Source organism: Andrographis paniculata, unplaced genomic scaffold (genome assembly GCF_009805555.1).
Source record: "Andrographis paniculata isolate CXL003 unplaced genomic scaffold, ASM980555v1 Contig30END, whole genome shotgun sequence".
Lineage (NCBI taxonomy): Eukaryota > Viridiplantae > Streptophyta > Magnoliopsida > Lamiales > Acanthaceae > Andrographis > Andrographis paniculata.
The window spans coordinates 2118314-2131930 of NW_026137563.1; the positions used below are offsets into that span (position 1 = coordinate 2118314).

General features: G+C 38.0%; 4 protein-coding genes across 7 annotated transcripts; all 4 read left to right on the forward strand.

Annotated features, from left to right (window-relative positions):
- Positions 1-2439: 2439 nt before the first annotated feature.
- On the forward strand, positions 2440-4232 carry LOC127246613 (aldehyde oxidase GLOX-like). Its single transcript, XM_051268078.1, has one exon. The coding sequence runs from the start codon at positions 2466-2468 to the stop codon at positions 4119-4121; it is 1656 nt and encodes a 551-aa protein (XP_051124035.1). The 5' UTR covers positions 2440-2465; the 3' UTR covers positions 4122-4232.
- A 1328-nt stretch (positions 4233-5560) lies between these two features.
- On the forward strand, positions 5561-7261 carry LOC127246267 (V-type proton ATPase 16 kDa proteolipid subunit). The gene is made up of 3 exons (XM_051267528.1): positions 5561-5725; positions 5817-6102; positions 6852-7261. The coding sequence occupies exons 1-3, from the start codon at positions 5647-5649 to the stop codon at positions 6982-6984; spliced, it is 498 nt and encodes a 165-aa protein (XP_051123485.1). The 5' UTR covers positions 5561-5646; the 3' UTR covers positions 6985-7261.
- Positions 7262-7394: 133 nt separating this feature from the next.
- LOC127246266 (probable 1-acylglycerol-3-phosphate O-acyltransferase) lies at positions 7395-9578 on the forward strand. Of its 3 annotated transcripts, none has more exons than XM_051267526.1 (9): positions 7395-7553; positions 7639-7875; positions 8154-8200; positions 8371-8489; positions 8606-8766; positions 8866-8975; positions 9056-9155; positions 9227-9350; positions 9423-9578. In XM_051267526.1, exons 1-9 carry the CDS (start codon positions 7417-7419, stop codon positions 9555-9557), a joined length of 1170 nt encoding a protein of 389 aa, XP_051123483.1. In that variant the 5' UTR covers positions 7395-7416; the 3' UTR covers positions 9558-9578. The 3 variants fall into 3 exon arrangements, with proteins under 3 accessions (XP_051123483.1, XP_051123484.1, XP_051123482.1); XM_051267527.1 differs by having other exon boundaries at positions 9445-9578; XM_051267525.1 differs by having other exon boundaries at positions 9227-9578.
- Positions 9579-9770: 192 nt separating this feature from the next.
- LOC127246265 (protein ACCUMULATION AND REPLICATION OF CHLOROPLASTS 6, chloroplastic) lies at positions 9771-13502 on the forward strand. Of its 2 annotated transcripts, none has more exons than XR_007837712.1 (6): positions 9771-10265; positions 10551-10775; positions 11126-11386; positions 11486-12439; positions 12595-12728; positions 13091-13239. XR_007837712.1 is itself a non-coding variant. In XM_051267524.1 (6 exons), the coding sequence occupies exons 1-6, from the start codon at positions 9771-9773 to the stop codon at positions 13379-13381; spliced, it is 2364 nt and encodes a 787-aa protein (XP_051123481.1). In that variant the 3' UTR covers positions 13382-13502. The 2 variants fall into 2 exon arrangements, 1 of the variants encoding a protein (XP_051123481.1); XM_051267524.1 differs by having other exon boundaries at positions 11486-12443; positions 13091-13502.
- The last annotated feature ends 115 nt before the right edge of the window (positions 13503-13617 follow it).

A 13617-nucleotide genomic window follows, 5' to 3' on the forward strand; every position in this document is an offset into this window, starting at 1 on the left:
AGAATCGCAATTCAAATTGGCTTTGGCGGACAAAGCCTTAGTTGTATTTTGTTGGGGTTTGTTTCATTTTTATTTGATTTTTAGTTTATATACTTTATCCATCAGTGAAATTTATTTTCGTTATTATTATCATCTATTTGTTAACTTTACCTTATAACTATATTTAGAAAAGTAAATAAAATAAAATAATTAATATTTAATTATTCCCCTAATTCTATACTTATTTACAAAAAATATCATTAAGTTTATTATATTGTCTTTATTCATTCTTTTTTATTACTAATTAAATTTAAAAAAATATCTTTAATTATCTTTTTACTTTGATTATTTTTTAAATTAATTTTTATTTTTTAAATTTTTGTGTCGGATTCCAATAGACTAAATATGAGACAAAGAAAATATACAGTATTTTATTATTATTATTATTATTATTATTATTATTATTATTTTCATGTCGGATCAAATAGACTAATATGAGAATGAGAGAGTAGTGTTATATTTGATGTTGTGTGTTATATATTTTTTTTATTGAGAATTGGATGAACTAAATTTTAATAGTGTATTTTTTATTTTTTGAAATAAAAACAAATTAAACTAAGTAATAGTAAAATTTTGAAGCAAAGTGGTAGTTAATATAGGTTTTTGATATCATACTTTGAATGAAAAAATAATTTTAAATGTAGCATATTAAATATAAAATAAATTACAGTTTATAACATAATTTGTAAAATACGAAATCATTTGATGATATGAATAATTTTGTCACGTAAAAACTTATTGACATTGACCACACAAAGAGAAACATCACCTTAATAACTACATACAGTATTTAGGAGTTAGGACAAATTGTTTGCTCTGACCTAATTAATTTAAATCCAAGCCGAATAATAATAATAATAATAATAATAGCTTATATTATTTTCAGGGTGGGTAACCAGCAATTCTACCTTAAACCAAGAATTTCGATGCAACTGGTAATCATTGCAAGAGAATTTAACAAATACTAGTTGATGAAATTATTTAAATTAATTAATTAAAAACACTTGAATGCATGCATATATGTGATATTCATCTGTGTCCAAGAACACCTAATCAACCAGTCATTTATATATATATATATATATACACACACAATTATTATATGTCCAACAAATTCATCCTTCTCAAAATATACCTTGTTTTACCAACAGACAAACACTACTACACTAATGTACCTTAAATTATAATTTATTTACAAAGGAATATAAATATAATGTGAATTTATATATGTTTATTGTTTGTCCCAAATAATACTTCTATGTCAATTAAAGCCAACATAAATTATAAGCACTCTAATTAAGGTAACAAAAATTATATGTAAACCCATAAATCGAATGTGCTTTGATGTGTTTTAGGTCATTCTATCGAAAATTTCCCCCAAAATTCGCCCGACACTCGAAGGAAAATTTGCACATATAAATGCAAAATGTATATTAGATTTTTCAAAAAAAAACCCTTTTTGCCAACAATTATTTATATCAAGTTATTGAATTTTGATGTAGTAATGAACTCACAAAAATTAAATAAATTTGTATATAAATTAAACATATATATACATAGATTATGAAAAATATTAATACATGAATATTGGCGCGGTCAAAATGAGCATCCACGTTTAAACCATATCTTAAGAATATACTTACAATTATACATATATATATATATATATTATAATATGCATGCATGAATGCACATGTTATATTCCAATGAGAGCAAAGTCAAGGGGTTCTTTAATTTATATTTACATAAAATCGACAAGTCGGATATCTTGTTGGGGAATATTTTGTGGGGAGTAATTTATTGTGATATAACACTACTCTCTAATTCTTGAATTTCATATGATTAGAGGAAAATATATAAAACACTTATTTAAAATATCAAAAAACATTGCTTCGGATATGATATATACCATTTTGGGGTACCTAATTAAATTTTAGAATGTTACAGGTACGTACAACTACACTAAAATAACCTATAAAACAGAGTGGCAGAATTATTTTCATATATTTAGAATGATCAAATAATAACACCACACCAAACTTTTAAATATTTACATCCTAAATAAAATATATATATATATATATCTTTCACGTACGTGGATATAATTTAGATTAATTATAACTGTAACGATATGCATGCAGTATTATTAAGGTAATTCCCCACGTAATTTTAAAAACAAATGTATACGCGCTATTATATCATCAAGTATCATTCTTCAACTGCCATAGCTGCCAAATATACATATATATTATATTCGATCGACGATAATATTCCTTAACCCTAATTAAATTAATTACAATGTCAGAATGTATACATCCTTAACAATGAACAAACCCTAGTCCCTCATTTCCCAACACTATATAAATCCCATAAATCCAACTTCTGAGATCAAATACCCAAATTAAGTTTCATCATCAGCACTACCAATGGCCGCCATCAATGCAGCTTTTCTCACACTGGCTTTAATTCTCCTCCTCCATCAAAATCCCGCCGGCGCCGGCGAGTGGAACCTCCTTAATCCAAACGCCGGCGTCCCCGCCATGCACATGCAGCTTCTCAACACCGACCGCGTCGTCATCTTGGACAGAACTGATTTCGGCGCCTCTAACATCTCCCTTCCCAACAACCGTTGCCGCGACGATCCCAGAGATCTCACTCTCAAGCACGACTGCACTGCCCACTCCGTCGAATACGACGTCGTTTCCAACACAGTTCGTCCTCTCAACGTCCTCACCAACACCTGGTGCTCCTCCGGCGCAGCCATGCCCGACGGCTCTCTTTTGCAGACCGGCGGCTACAACGACGGCGACCGCAATGTCAGGACCTACAAACCCTGCAAAGATGATTCCTGCGACTGGGAGGAATTTAATGCAGCTTTGACAGAGAGACGATGGTACGCTACCAATCAGATCCTCCCCGACGGCAGGCAGATAATCGTCGGCGGTCGCCGTCAATTTAATTTTGAATTTTACCCGAAAACACCCGGGTCGGATCTAGCATACAATTTGCCATTTCTTTGGGATACCGACGATCGTGGCATTGAAAACAATCTCTTCCCGTTTGTATTTTTGAATGTCGACGGAAACTTGTTCATTTTCGCCAACAACAGAGCCATTCTGTTCGACTACGTGAAAAAACAGGTTGTCAGAACCTACCCGACAATTCCGGGTGGGGATCCGAGGAATTACCCGAGTTCAGGATCCGCTGTTCTGCTTCCACTGACAAACCTTCAAGCCGCCGGGGGAAAAGGTCCCGCCGCCGAAGTCCTGGTCTGCGGCGGAGCACCAAACGGATCATTCACCAGTGCTAATAGCAACAACTTTGTCAAAGCGCTGAGCACCTGCGCCCGGATCCGGATAACCGACCCGAACCCGCAGTGGTCCATGGAAACCATGCCTTTGCCACGTGTCATGGGCGATATGGTCTTACTACCGAACGGAAATGTCCTGATCATCAACGGCGCCGCCTCCGGCACTGCCGGGTGGAACGTCGCTCGTGACCCGGTTCTTAAACCGGTCATCTATAGACCGGGAAACCGGTTCGGGTCAAGATTCGAGGTCCAGAAGTCGACCTCCACTCCTCGTATGTATCACTCGACTGCAATTCTGCTCCGCGACGGTCGGGTTCTTGTCGCCGGCAGCAATACTCATGCTTACGATACTTTCGCCGGCGTGCAATTCCCGACGGATTTGACCCTGGAGGCCTACTCGCCGGACTATTTGGATCCGAGACTCGCCAAAGTCCGACCCAGAATCACATCCCCGGCGTCGCACTCCGAAATCGGGTACGGACAGCCGCTCAACGTCACCTTCACCGCTCAAGGCGGGATTAACAGAAGCTTGATACGAGTGACAATGGCGGCGCCGCCGTATACGACGCATTCATTCTCGATGAACCAGAGAATGTTGGTTCTTACCAACGAGGTTCGGAGGAGTGCTGACGTCACGCCCATTGGGAGATCCAACTATCAGGTCCGGGTTGTTTCTCCGGGTTCAAGTATACTTGCCCCGCCGGGGTATTATCTTCTGTTTGTGGTTTATCGGGAGGTTCCGAGTCCGGGTATTTGGATCCGAATCAAGTAGTCAGTATTCCCTATTTGTTACCATTAATTAATAAGTATAATGTGTATCCACTGCTTCAGACATGGCTGCACGTTTTCGTACGTTGTCAATTTCTTAATTAGTATTTAATACGACGCGTTTTTTTTTTTTTTTTCTCATCCAGCGTTCTTTTTCTGATTGATTACACTTATAAACTAACAATCCAATATCGTGTAAAAATAAATTCATTAGGTCTAGGTACAAGTTTTAATATTATAATAGAGTATGTATTTTTATTTTTTATAGTAAAAAATAATTAAAAATTATATTGAACTTTTAGGTGAAACGATTATTTTGTATCCGATATAATATTCGAGTCATAATGTCCGTATTAAGTATTTATTATCATCTATGAAAAGTGTTAAATATTGTCTTACATTATTAAATATGTAAAAACTCTCATGGTTTATAAATGTGAATCACCATTTCATCCATTGTCAATTGATTTTAGGTTGAAAATTCGAATTTATTGTTAACTGAATAAATAATAATGTATACATCATATATTACATATTTTTAACCCTTTTTATGATGGTAAAAAAGTATTTTGAATTGACACGAATGAGTATTATTTATAGTATAATACAAATTTATAGCTATTTTTCTAAATTAACATGATAATCGAAAAGTAAATATGGTTTGATAAAAATATATTCCATGTTTCAATTCAAAAAGATCATTTTGAGTTTTTATAGTATCTATATAAAAAAAAATAAGGTTACTATTTAATTCTAATTTACACTATGTTATTACTTTTATATTAAATAATAGGGATATTTTTGTCTTTTACTATAATTCAATATAATTTAAATATTAAAAAATCTATTTGCAAAAATTAATGTCACCCACTGTTTCTTTTGACATCTAACTCCAATTTTTTATTCTTTATATTCCGTATTTTTTGAAAATGTATTCTTTTTTTATTTATAAATATCTCAATCATATATTCCATTCATCTAAGTTAAAAAATATACAAATTTATTTTGTGACGTCCAATTATTAAGTAAAATTTTATTAAATACTTAATTTTTTTTCACAAATATCCTTACTTTACGTCAGATCATTATTTTTCCATCAAAAAGTAAAGACAAAAATATTATTACATTACTTTTAACTAATACTGTGTGTGGACGGAGAGAATATTATTTTAATATTAAATTTAAATAATTTTTTTTAAAATAAATAAAAAAGACACTTGTGGTGATATATTAATATAATATTTTAAATATAAAAATAAATATTAATAAATATAAAAAGTTAAATATTTTATTTTATGAATATGGAAAATCCTATAAAATCATTCATACAAGCACAACGTTCAATTGTTTTTAAAGTTTACAAAACAAGGAGCAAATTGTACTTTTGCATCAACTCGGATTCTCATAAACAATCACGAATATAAAAAGAAAGAAAGAAACAAATCAATGGCCTCTATCGATCTATTGATTCAACTCCCAATCCCTTACTTCAGTAGATCGGATCTCTTCGAAACCCCAATACGTCAACCATGTCGTCGACCTTCAGCGGCGATGAAACGGCGCCCTTCTTCGGCTTTCTCGGCGCTGCTGCAGCTCTCGTATTCTCCTGTGAGTTATGCCTCTTCGATCGGTGCCTTATGTTAACACCAGGATTCAGGATGGCGCTTGTAGCGCAATTGAATGAATTCTGGTTTTGTAGGTATGGGCGCGGCTTATGGGACGGCTAAGAGTGGTGTTGGTGTGGCGTCAATGGGTGTGATGAGGCCGGAGCTTGTGATGAAGTCCATCGTGCCTGTGGTCATGGCTGGTGTTTTGGGTATTTATGGTTTAATTATTGCTGTAATTATTAGTACAGGTATTAACCCTAAGGCCAAGTCCTACTACTTGTTCGATGGCTATGCTCACTTATCTTCTGGACTCGCTTGTGGTCTCGCCGGCCTTGCCGCTGGTATGGCCATCGGAATCGTCGGAGATGCTGGTGTTAGGTATGTTTCTGATTTGAGTCCTCTTTTGCGCTGATTGCCATTAAACTTGGATCATAAGCATTTTGATCTAATTTTTCCATCTTCACATTGCTCTTCACTGGTGATCGGTGTGATGTATTTCTTAAATTTTTTTGGAGGTTATCTTCTTTGTTATATGAATTGTCATTTTGACTTTTTATCATCCTTGTGGTTTTCTGCTACTTGCTTACTTCGATATTCTTCAAATGCTTTGGACCTACATGGGGTTTTGAAGTTTGAACGTTCTTCAGCTTTATGTTAATAATCATCATTTCTTCCTGTATGATCCATGTGTTTTTAATCTAGTCAATCATTTGTTAGAGATTATGCCTGCAATTTTGAGGTGCATTGATTTCTGTTGTTTAGTGACAGTCAGAATCTTGATTTTCTTGTTCCTTGATCTTCTTCTGTGATATAATGTCCACTTCTTTGTGTATGTGATGAAAGATATAGAAAAACTCTTAGATTGCTCGAAAAATTTATGTTTCTTATATTGATTTTAGCAAGATATCACCAAGTACATACTCACTGCCTTTCTTCCTTGTCGATCATTATGGAACTTGGATAGAGAGAATCCAATGATACAATTTAGTACACATTATGTATTTCAACTTAGCACCTTTGCTCCTTGTTGCTACAATTGAATTCCCTTGTGACATGGTCCGAATTCTTGAATAATGGCTTGCAATTATACAACACTGGGAACTTCATTCATTCTTCTTCAATGACAGGGCCAACGCTCAACAACCCAAGCTCTTTGTCGGGATGATTCTTATTCTTATTTTCGCCGAGGCTTTGGCTCTGTATGGCCTCATCGTTGGTATCATCCTTTCCTCCCGCGCCGGCCAGTCTAGAGCAGACTAGAATGGCAGTTGGCTGCAGCACTGTTTTGGGTCCCTTCCAGCCAGGATTTGCAAGTCATGTTTGGAAATTGCTCGGAGAGAATGATAGCCCGGATGATGTTTGTGGGGTTAGATTGTGAAAGGGAAGCATTTTCCATGAATAAAGCTTCTGATATTTTATTGATTCAGGACAACCATTTGGACTCTTGCCTGTATTGTTTTGTTGAACCACGAATTTACGTTGAGCTACATATATGGCGACTTTGCCTGTTTATATATTTTTTTCGACTTGCTAGCAATTCACAATTCTCTTTCCATTCTTAAAAATGGGAGCTTTCACCTCCGCAGAATAATGGCGACGCGTGTATTAATATAACCATACATAGAATTTTCCATTGTACCAGAATTGTCCTGCAGGGATGGTCCAGATCAACTCGTCAAATCATCATTCAAAATGGCGGAGGAAGGAAGCTCATCCGCCGCCGCTGCCGAAAGGAAGAAACGCTTGCTATGGCCCAAGGTGTTGCGGTGGAAACCGACCTCTACCGACCACATCATCGCCTCCGAGAAGCGCCTGCTGTCTCTCCTCAAGTAATCCGAGTTTCGTAAGAACCCTAATTTGGCGTATCCGGCCTCTTAATTTTAGAAATTTAGTTTTGTATTGGTAAATTTTCAGGACTCCCTACCAGCAGGAGCGAGTTGATATCGGGTCGTGTCCGCCGGGATCGAATATCCGGTGGTTCCGGTCGTCTAGCAATGCTCCGAGATTCATAAATACTGTGACGTTTGATAGCAGAGAGGGGTCTCCGACTCTGGTTTTGGTGCATGGATATGGCGCTTCTCAAGGCTTCTTCTTCCGCAACTTTGACGCGCTTGCAAAACATTTCAAAGTGATAGCGATCGATCAGCTTGGGTAAGTGTGATTTTCCATTCATTCCAATCACAGAAAGATCATATTCTTTATCACAATTTTCCTCTTCGTTTTTGAATGATTTGCTTTATAGTTATACATAATTCGAAAAATAAGATCGCATATGTATGTATTACAGTAAATATAAGTTGAAGAGATTACTCCATTTTCCCTGCAAATCTTTCCTTCTTTGCTGTAGAAGAAATATGTGAAAGCAAAATAAATAATCCTTTATGGAGATGGAGTAACTGATAAGGACTCAACTCCATATTTCTTTGCAGTTGGGGTGGATCCAGTAGGCCTGATTTCAAATGTAAAAGCACTGAAGGTTAGTTGTTTTTGCAAATGAATTATTCTGCCAATTGGGTGGTGATACTCGATAGTGTTTGTCCGAGTGAAAATAATGGTTCTTGGTTTTCGATGTGCATATTTCTATGGCTTGGTAGGGCATAAATTTTACGGAAGGCATATTTTTATTTTATGTACATTATGTTGCAGAAACTGAGGCATGGTTTATTGACTCCTTTGAGGAATGGCGCAAGGCGAAAGGCCTTACGAACTTCATTTTACTCGGGCATTCTTTTGGAGGATATGTTGCTTCTAAATACGCACACAAGGCAAACCTCTATTATCGATTTTTCTCATATATGAACAAACCTAGTTCGATAATAGACCTGTTAGGTCAAATGATCCGTTATCCTATTATCGATGTGATCTATTATGCTTGTTGCAGCATCCCGAGCACATTCAGCACTTGATTTTAGTGGGACCTGCTGGATTTGCTTCAGAAACGGAACATCAGACTGAAGCTCTCACTCGATTTAGATCAACCTGGAAAGGTGTGATTATAAATCATCTATGGGAGTCGAATTTTACTCCGCAAAAGCTTATAAGGTGCTTGCTGTTTTCCTGAAACTCCCATCTTTCCTTGTTCTGCCATTGTTGTAATCTTTGAACTGTCTGTGATCATAACCATATTTTCTCCTAATTAAGGGGTTTAGGTCCTTGGGGTAAAGGCCTCGTTCGCAGATACACAAGTTCTAGGTTCGGCTCGTATTCAGAAGCAAGTTTGTTGAGCGAGGAAGAATCAAGATTACTTACAGGTGGGGATTGTTTGCTTTTCCTTTTAGACATCCATATGTACTGAAAGTACTCTGAACCATAGCCGTTCTACATCTCGAAGATTACATGTACCATACCCTGGCAGCTAAAGCCAGCGGCGAACTGTGCTTAAAGTATATATTCTCCTTCGGAGCCTTTCCTCGGGTGTCTCTGTTGCAATGGTGAGTATCAAATGTCCCAATCCGCTCACCCCCGTCACCCGTATCGTTTCACTGTGTTACATTGTGTGCAGTGCATCCAAATGGAAAGTGCCGACTACGTTCGTATACGGCGTCGGGGATTGGATGAACTACCAAGGAGCAGTGGCAGCTCGCAAGAAAATGAAGGTTCCTTGCGAGATCATCAGGGTTCCCCAGGTTGTAATTTTAATGTCCAGAGATTCAATGGTGCCTTCTTTTTCATGCTATATCGATTGTTTTTATATGCAGGCCGGTCATTTCGTGTTTATAGATTATCCCCTGGCTTTCCATTCAGCTGTGGTGTATGCTTGCCGGAAAATTTTGTTGCCCGAGTCCGGCCAAGACTCCGCCGGCAGCCTCCCGGAGGGCCTTATATCTGTATAACAATTAACTCAGGTTTTTTATCAGTTCGCTATTTGTACAGAACAATTGTTTAGATATGTTCAATTAATCAATTGTGTAATTCTATTATGGAGTGAGTGACAGTATTTTATTTTTATTTTAATTTATTTTTGAGTATTGGGTGTAAATTTGGAATCTTGTATAAATGGGATATTTCTGCGGCAATTCACACTGAAAAAACTCCGAAAAAGCAAAATGAAAGCATTGACGCAGCTGAGCGTCGGAATCTACACTCCTCGTTTACTGTCGCCTCCGCCGCCTTCGAAGAAACCGCATTTCAGTCCATACGCTGCCGTGAGCGGCGGCCCGGCCACCAGCAAATGGGCGGATCGCCTTATCGCGGACTTTCAATTCCTCCCCTCGACTTTGGATAATTCCGACGTCGCGACGTCTTCACCGCCGGCTCCTCTCCCTCCTCTTCCAGAGCGCCAGATGTCGATGCCGCTGGATTTCTATCGTATCCTTGGCGCCGAACCGCATTTCCTCGGCGACGGCATTCGACGAGCCTACGATGCTAGGGTTTCAAAGCCGCCGCAGTATGGATACAGCAACGAGGCGCTAATTAGTCGGCGGCAGATTCTTCAAGCTGCTTGTGAAACCCTAGCAAACCCTAGTTCTCGCAGGGAGTACAATCAGGGCCTCGCGGATGATGAATTTGATACGATTCTCACTCAAGTGCCCTGGGATAAGGTTTTCTTTCTCTTAAGAGTCACAACTCACAATAGATGTTATTTGAACAAAATTCATGGTAATTGTTATCTATACAACCATTTTCAGCAAATAATTGTATCTCCGAGACAGCTTTGTTGACATTATTGTCTTTGAAAGCAACTGACGCGTTTCTTTTAGGCTTCATGAACGAATTTTTGTTATAGAAACTTTATTTGTTCCCAAAATTATCAAATGAGAATGTTGTTAATGTTATATTATTCACTAGATTTAAGAACAGCATTTTCTGCTGTATCGGTTTCATAGGTTGCTGGAGCGCTGTGTGTTCTCCAAGAGTCTGGTGAGACAGAATTAGTTCTTCAAATTGGGGAAAACCTGTTGAAGGAAAGGCTGCCAAAGTCATTCAAGCAGGATGTGGTATTGTCAATGGCACTTGCTTATGTTGATTTATCCAGGGATGCCATGGCACTAACACCTCCAGATTTTGTAAGAGGTTGTGAAGTTCTTGAGATGGCCCTCAAGCTGCTGCAGGTTAGAGTATTAATCATGATGTCACTTGGCTTGCATCTTGTTATCAATTGGTTTTAAACATTGAAGTGGTTTTGTAACTCTCTATGCATTATGTTCCACTTCGTGACTGCTTGCATTATCACATGGTGATCTGAAATGCATCACATTAGTTGCTGCAAACATTTGTTCATTATGAATCCATGCTCAATGATGAGTATTATCTCTCTGCTGTTGATCATTCAACAATGGAATAAAAAGCATGGAATCTCTGTTTCTACTTTATTTCATCGTGCTTAGTGTTACTGATCCTCAGAATCCTAGCCTTGGCAATTTGAAGTATTAAAATGAAAATATAAACCTTTTGAGTGCAGGAAGAAGGTGCAAGCAACCTTGCCCCTCACTTGCAAGCACAGATTGATGAGACACTAGAAGAAATCACACCTCGCTGTGTCCTCGAGCTCTTATCTTTACCACTAGAGGCTGAGTACAAGTCGAGAAGAGATGAAGGTCTGCAAGGTGTGCGAAATATTTTATGGGCTGTGGGAGGAGGAGGTGCAGCGGCAGTCGCCGGTGGATTTACACGTGAAGATTTTATGAATGAGGCATTTCTGCGGATGACAGCTGCAGAGCAGGTAAGATATTATGTTGAGATTCTGTCTCCTCTTTCTTCGTAATGAACCAAAATTAGCTTTAGGAAGTATGTTTGAAGATTCCATTCTTTCCTTTTGAAGGTTGATCTGTTTGCCACAACCCCAAGTAACATACCTGCTGAAAGTTTTGAAGTTTATGGAGTGGCACTTGCTTTAGTTTCACAGGCCTTCCTAGGCAAAAAGCCTCATCTCATTAAGGATGCAGACAATTTATTTCAACAACTTCAGCAGACCAAGATTTCATCTGTGGGGAGCTCTCTACCTGCCCATAGTGTCCAAGAAAACCGAGAAATTGATTTTGCCCTTGAAAGGGGCCTTTGTTCTCTTCTGGTTGGTGAGGTTGATGAGCTCCGTTCCTGGTTGGGCTTGGACAGAGAAGACTCCCCTTACAGAGATCCATCCATTGTTAACTTTGTTGTAGAACACTCACTGGATGATGAAGAAAATGATCTCCTTCCTGGACTATGCAAACTATTGGAGACATGGCTGATGGAGGTTGTATTTCCTAGATTTAGAGAAACCCAAGATATCAATTTCAAGCTAGGAGATTATTATGATGATCCAACAGTCTTGAGATATTTAGAAAGGCTGGAAGGTGTTGGACGTTCTCCTTTGGCAGTGGCAGCAGCTATAGCTAGAATTGGAGCTGAAGCTACTGCTGCTCTTGATAATGTGAAGGTTAGCACACTTCAGGCACTGCAGAAAGTTTTTCCTCTTGGTAATGCAGAAAAGACTGTCAGACGTTTTGAGGAGAACGTGATAAAAGGTCCTGGTCTACCGGTTGAGATTGAGGAGCAAGGACTTAATTTCAATCAAGAGGATTATCACACTGATGGAGTTCCCGAAATGGTTCATTCTGATGGGCAAGAGATCAATACCGACTATATAAAAAATGCAACTGTAAAGATCACATGTGCGGGAGTAGCAGTAGGTTTACTGACTTTAGCTGGGTTGAAATTCCTTCCTATTCGCAATGGCTCCTCCAATCTACCTAAAGACTCCTCCAAAGTAGCTATGTCTTCCAGTGTCATCAATGTGGGTATGACTTGATTACTAAATGTTATTATACTTTACCTCAAAAAGAAAGAGAAAACAAGATTTGTTTATATAACCAAAGAAGGGACTTTTTTACTCCCATGTTTCGTGGTCCGTGGTTTTCCTTGTGCATAACTGCAAAATAAAATTTTCAGAACCCTCTCTGGTAGAAAGTCTTGAAGACGTACCTCGAATGGATGCAAGATTTGCCGAAGCCCTTGTGTGCAAGTGGCAAAATATCAAGTCCCTAGCTCTTGGCCCTGATCACAATCTTGAAACATTGTCTGAGGTAAGAATCTCTTATCCATTTTCACCTGTACTTATTAACTTTTACTAAACTTAACACTGAGAATGGAGTATATAACCCTTTTCGATGGTGTCAGTGGATCACCGCCCTACCCAACCTCCTGTTTTTTGTAATTAATGGCCCATATCTTCATTGCTTATTATTATGTTGTATATTGCTATTGCCTGACATTTATCATCTTCTTTTCGTTTCTGGTTTTACATACTTTTCATCCAACAGAACCTAAAATTTGTGCTTCGGCTTCTTTCTTCTTCCCTAAAACATTTTGCATTTCACTTGCATATATGGGACCATTACATGACATAGCTGTGATATGACTTGAGCGAACAAACGTATTCTGGCAGGTATTGGATGGCCAAATGCTTAAAATCTGGACTGATAGAGCTATGGAAATTGCACAACATGGCTGGTTCTGGGACTACAAACTTTTGAACCTTAACATCGACAATGTAACTGTATCAATGGACGGCCGGCGTGCTATTGTGGAAGCAACCCTGGAGGAGTCAGCACAGCTGACCGATGTTGCTCATCCTGAGAACAACGATTCATATAGTACGACTTACACGACCCGGTATGAGATGATGTGTGGTAATTCAGGTTGGAAAATTGTGGAGGGGGCTGTGCTTAAATCTTGATCCATATGTTGATACTCTGTGATCTTATAAATCCAAAGTTTTACATACCTCCATGCAAGCTGATTTATGTACTTCTTGGGATTAAGTCACCTTCATATATCTCTTAAGTCTTTTTTCAGAATTGCAGGAGGCATGGGTACCTAATAAGCCTGCCCAGAATCCACCCAATCGATTTTCTGGAGCTAATACAAAATTTGTCTCCATGGCAGCTACAGATCAAAACTGATTCAATAGCT

What these genes read in the sequence shown, in the direction of transcription:
- LOC127246265 (XM_051267524.1), top strand. Translation starts at nt 9,771, where the DNA reads ATGAAAGCATTGACGCAGCTGAGCGTCGGAATCTACACTCCTCGTTTA. An exon ending in CTCAAGTGCCCTGGGATAAG is followed by an intron (nt 10,266 to 10,550) that starts GTTTTCTTTCTC and finishes TCGGTTTCATAG; the next exon opens with GTTGCTGGAGCGCTGTGTGT. An exon ending in TTCCAGTGTCATCAATGTGG is followed by an intron (nt 12,444 to 12,594) that starts GTATGACTTGAT and finishes TAAAATTTTCAG; the next exon opens with AACCCTCTCTGGTAGAAAGT.
- LOC127246266 (XM_051267525.1), top strand. Translation starts at nt 7,417, where the DNA reads ATGGCGGAGGAAGGAAGCTCATCCGCCGCCGCTGCCGAAAGGAAGAAA. An exon ending in CTTCTAAATACGCACACAAG is followed by an intron (nt 8,490 to 8,605) that starts GCAAACCTCTAT and finishes TGCTTGTTGCAG; the next exon opens with CATCCCGAGCACATTCAGCA. An exon ending in AGAATCAAGATTACTTACAG is followed by an intron (nt 8,976 to 9,055) that starts GTGGGGATTGTT and finishes TACATCTCGAAG; the next exon opens with ATTACATGTACCATACCCTG.
- LOC127246613 (XM_051268078.1), top strand. Translation starts at nt 2,466, where the DNA reads ATGGCCGCCATCAATGCAGCTTTTCTCACACTGGCTTTAATTCTCCTC.
- LOC127246267 (XM_051267528.1), top strand. Translation starts at nt 5,647, where the DNA reads ATGTCGTCGACCTTCAGCGGCGATGAAACGGCGCCCTTCTTCGGCTTT. An exon ending in TGCAGCTCTCGTATTCTCCT is followed by an intron (nt 5,726 to 5,816) that starts GTGAGTTATGCC and finishes CTGGTTTTGTAG; the next exon opens with GTATGGGCGCGGCTTATGGG. An exon ending in GTCGGAGATGCTGGTGTTAG is followed by an intron (nt 6,103 to 6,851) that starts GTATGTTTCTGA and finishes CTTCAATGACAG; the next exon opens with GGCCAACGCTCAACAACCCA.